Consider the following 5,179-nt stretch of genomic DNA (forward strand, 5'->3'; position numbering starts at 1 on the left):
TGAGATTTTTATGTTTTCTAATTCACATTTTTGCTCCGGATAGATAGAAATGGTCAGTTTTGAAAAATATTTCATTTTATGATACTTGTTGTTACGTGTGTGTTTCGTTTAGGAGGGAGTCTCTCTCGTGGGCACGGTAACCACCGGATCTTTCCTGTATTCGAACCCCGACCCTGTGTAGGATTATCTTTCTAGACTTGTCTTCGCGTGCAGGTTCGGGACTCTCTCTGTTCACGGACCCGTCGAACCATTCTGCGAACCGTTCTAGGAATCGGGTTAGTCATCCGTTCGATAATCGATTCTCGAATCAGTTCACCTGTTGTTCTAACCTGCTCCCCCGTAACCTTGTGTTTTAGTTCTTTCAAATTTGACGTTCGTTCAAATTTTAAGCTTCATTTTCTTAATATTTGTCTTTATATTTGTCTTAATATTTAACGGTCATCATGTCGAAAAGGACGTTGACAGCATTCAATAGGATCTGCTCCACGGATCTCGTGGCTTTTGAATCCCTCGTCACGAAACTCTTAGCATTGGATAACAAAAGCCCGTATTTTGTTAATGATTTGTCAATTTACCAGTCCCTCATCAAGGAGGAGTTTGAGAAATTGGAGGATAAACTTGACACCTTTCTTAACATGGATCAGCTTCCGGAGGGATTGGAGGAAGAGACACTCCTAGCTGCTGTCTCCAAATTTAAGGACATACGCCTACAATCAGAATTGTTTCTGAACAGAGCTATGCCCAAACCAATGGCTTCGTCTACAATTGCTTCAGCCACTATGGGTGAGTTTAATCAAACTATTAATAATTCAAGTATGTTGTCATCTTCGGATTTACCACGTCTGTCTTTACCCACGTTTGATGGGAAGGATCCAGCGGCGTTTAATGAATTTTATTCTAAATTCAAAATCATGGTTATTGATAACCCTGTTTTGACTCCTAAGCAGAAGCTAGTTTATTTACTTAATCATTTGAAGGGTAGCGCCTATCAAAAAATTAGCCTTTTGCCAATTGACGACCAGAATTTTCAGTTGGCTATTGACACCTTGACTGAACGATATCAGAATTCCAAATTAATGGTAAATTCATATTGTCAACACCTATTAGAGTTACCTAAGGTATCTTTAGACTCTCCTAGCTCTATTAGGGATTTAGTTGATTTATTTAACCTTAATTACGCCTATTTGAAGTCACTAAGCGATGTTAATATTTTTGAAAGTGTTTATGTACGATATATGCTTTCTCATTTCGATGATAAGCTTCGCCTTAAATGTGAAGAGCATCTTAATGAGTTGGAAAATCATCCCCTTACAAAGGATGTTATTGACTTTTTAACGAAGACAGCTCAAAATAAGGAATCAGCTATGTCCTCTCGTAAGCTGCCTAGTTTCGATTCTAATAATTCTAAAGGGAAGGCTAATTCTAAAGCTATCCCTAAACCTAATAAGAGCTTAAGTACGTCTTCTAAGGCGGCTTCATCTTTGGTTACTTCCAATGATAGCACTTGTCCTATTTGTTCGAATAAGCATTCCGTGACTGACTGTTCACACTTATTGGTGCAATCACCACGTGAACGCTTCAAATTGATAAAAAATGCCAAGTTATGTACATCTTGTTTGAATTCTAAACATGTTGGCTCATGTAATTCTACTGTTTCTTGTAGCTCGTGTGGCTCTACGCGCCACCATAGCCTGTTACATTTTGGAGAGGGAAGCCTGTGCCTCCACCCAGCCTGCCTGCTCCTTCTGCTGCACCGCCCAAGGAGGATCTTGGGTCCCAACAAAGTATGTCGGTGAGTGCTTCTAGTAAGTCTACTAGCGTGCTCATGGCCACTTGTCTGGTCCGCGTCCAAGTGAACCCTAAGAGGTTTTTGATTGCTAGAGCTATATTAGACAGCGCTAGTCAAGTCTCTTTTATATCCGAGGCCTGTGCTCAGAAGCTAGGTGTGAACCGTTTTAACAGTTCGGTCAAGGTCTGTGGTATCGGTCTGGCTACACCTCCGGCCTCGAAGGGATGTTGTAAGTTGACGGTTGCTAATATAGGAGGGCAGGTACTTACCGAGTCCCACACATTCCATATATTACCGCAAATCGCTCAGTGCACCCCACGTGTGCCAATATCCCCCCAAGTCTTCGAAGCCGCTAAGCATCTAGTCCTGAGCGACCCCACCTTTGGACAGCCTTCCAAGGTGGATTTGTTACTCAATGCTGAGCTTGTCGCAGCTTCTCTCAATGGCACTATATTTCCTCTTGGAAAAGGCCTGCCCATGGCGGTATCCACTATCTTTGGATTTGTGCTTATGGGCACTGCGCCTATTGCCAATGAAGCTTCATATTTCACATGTGTGAATTCATCGAGTCCCATGACCGAGTCTGGTGCACTCCAGCCCGTGGCTGAGTTGCCTTTGGATTCTTGTCTGAGTCAGGACTGTATGTATTCCCAATGTCTAGTTTCTTCCCTTGATGGCGAACACGACTCATTTGAGTCCTTTAATCGTTTTTGGGAGCTTGAAGAGCCTCCTCAAGTTGAGCATTTGGTGACTGACGAGGAGAAGCTTTGCGAGGAACATTTTGTTCGTACAACTACTCGCCTTCCCTCAGGACGCTTCGTCATTAGTCTACCATTTAAGATTGACCATGACTCCCGTCTGGGGAACTCCTTTAACAGTGCTCTCTCGCGTTTCCATGCCTTGGAACGCAAGTTTAACTCTAACCCTACCTTTAAGTCTCTTTATGTCGATTTCATGCGAGACTACGTTGATAAAGGACATATGTCACTCGTGACGGATATCACTTATCCTAAATACTACATCCCTCACCACGGCATATTCCGAACACACGGAGATAAATCTAAAATCCGTGTAGTTTTTGATGCTAGCTGTAAGTCTAGCACGGGGTATTCGCTGAATGATGTCCTTGATGACCGGTAAGGGTTTGCAGTCATTAATAAGTGATGTCTTAACGTTGTTTAGAAGGTATAATTTTGTGTTCTGCGCTGATATCCAGCAGATGTTCCGGCAGATATTAGTTAGTTCGGAGGATTCCGCATATCAATGCATATTGTGGCGTGAAACCCGAACTGATCCTATAAGCATCTATGCGTTGCGCACAGTGACTTATGGTACCACTTGCGCTCCATACTTAGCTATCCGCTGTCTACTGCAGCTTGCTCAGGAGGAAGGCATGGATTTTCCGCTAGCCAAACGAGCATTGGAAGCTAATATTTTTGTGGATGACTTTGCCTGTGGTTCTAATACTCTTGCTGAAGCCCGGCGCCTCAAGACCGAGCTTGTAGAGCTGTTAGGCAGAGGTGGCTTCGTGCTAAAGAAATGGGCCAGTAATTGTTCCTCGCTGTTGGACGATATCTGTTTGGAAGATCAAACTCCCAATAACTTTCATGGCATTCTTGGTTTATCCTGGGATCCAGTACAGGACACATTGTCTTATCCTACGCATGAAATGGTTTCCTCTTGTCCATCCCCGCTCTCGAAGCGCTCAATCATGTCGCAAACTGCTCGTTTGTATGACCCGTGTGGTTTTATCTCGCCTATCGTGATGAGAGCTAAATGCTTCATGCAGACCTTATGGCGAAACTCACTAGGCTGGGATGAGCACTTGCCGGCTAACCTTGTGGCGGAGTGGGAGGAATATTATTCTTCGTTATCTCACTTGGGTGAGATAACATTCCCTCGTTTTTTGAACATGTTAGATGTCATTGAGCTTCATGCCTTTTCGGATGCCTCTCAGTTAGGTTATGCCGCTTGCCTCTATGTACGTTGTTCGATACTAGGTTCGACTTCTTGTCGACTGTTGACTGCTAAGGCTAAGGTTGCGCCTCTGAAGACTGTGTCCATACCTCGGCTTGAGCTACAAGGCGCTCATCTCATGTCAAAGCTCGTTTATCATTATGTAAACCTATTTAAGCCTTATATCACTATTTCTGGTATTGTGTTATGGACTGACTCCACTATTGTTTTACAGTGGGTCAAGACCCCACCTCACATGCTAAAAACATTCATAGCGAACAGGGTAGCTCAAATCTCGGACTATGTTGGTGACGCCCAGTGGCGACATGTTCCTGGCGACTCTAATCCCGCCGATCTGGCTTCGCGGGGTGCCGACTGTGTCCAGTTTCTAAATAACTTTGATCTCTGGCATCTTGGTCCGCCCTGGTTGTCTCAGGACATTACCACTTGGCCCAACTCTTCCTATGATTCTATACGTGATCCCGATGTCCTCGAATTGAAACCTGACACGGCTCAGTTCGACGCCTTGGCGTCCCTTGAGCAAGACTCAGAATTGTTTTCAAATTTTTCATCCTGGACTACGGTCGTGAGAGTCACTATGATCATTATTAAGTGGCATCCTAGGTACCGCCCGGTTCGTCATAATTTTGCTGAGCTTTCCAATCATGCTCACAATTACGTGATGCGCTACATCCAACTCTCCTCCTTTAGTAAGGACATGTCTGGACTTAAGAATGGAAAACTCCCATCCTCTTTGGCGTTACGACGACTTTCTCCTTTCTTGGATGAATTTGGTCTCCTTCGAGCACGTGGTCGCCTGTCTAATGCAGAGGACAGTCCTACGCCTATCATACTGCCTAAGAAACACCATTTAGTTTCCTTGCTGATTCGCCATACTCACGTTAGGTTGGGTCATGCAGGTCCTTTACAGGTCCGATACGCACTGTCCTCAGACTATTGGATTTTGGCTGCTCGACAAGTGATCAGATCCATTATCTTTAAATGTGTTGTCTGTTTTAGAGCCAAACCTAAATCTTTACCCCTCTGATGGGCGATTTACCCCCCGAAAGAGTGAACTCCTCTCCTGTTTTCTACAATACCGGAATGGACTTTGCCGGTCCCTTTATGGTCAAATCCTATGCTCTCCGCAAGGCACCTATCGTTAAAACGTACCTGTGCATTTTCATTTGTATGGCAGTCAAGGCCGTCCATTTGGAACTTGCTCTTGATATGTCAACAGATGCATTTCTAGATGTCCTGAAGCGATTTACTAGTCGTAGGGGCTGTCCTAGACGGTTGTTTTGCGATTGTGGCACCAACTTCACCGGTGCTAACCGAGCCCTTGCTTGCCACCGAGCTGAAGAAGATCTTAATTGATGCTGAAAACTCCGATTTGATAAAGAACTTTGCCTTGCAGAACAAAATCGAATTTTC

The 5,179-nt window shown here is 44.2% G+C and overlaps 1 protein-coding gene across 1 annotated transcript; it reads left to right on the forward strand.

The window, feature by feature from the left end:
- The first annotated feature begins 443 nt into the window (after nt 1–443).
- Nucleotides 444–4,793, forward strand: LOC131843520 (uncharacterized). The gene is made up of 3 exons (XM_059192183.1): nt 444–1,079; nt 1,691–2,925; nt 2,972–4,793. Exons 1-3 carry the CDS (start codon nt 444–446, stop codon nt 4,791–4,793), a joined length of 3,693 nt encoding a protein of 1,230 aa, XP_059048166.1.
- The last annotated feature ends 386 nt before the right edge of the window (nt 4,794–5,179 follow it).

This window comes from Achroia grisella, unplaced genomic scaffold, assembly GCF_030625045.1.
Source record: "Achroia grisella isolate CSIRO2021 unplaced genomic scaffold, CSIRO_AGI_Agris_v1 utg30914, whole genome shotgun sequence".
Lineage (NCBI taxonomy): Eukaryota > Metazoa > Arthropoda > Insecta > Lepidoptera > Pyralidae > Achroia > Achroia grisella.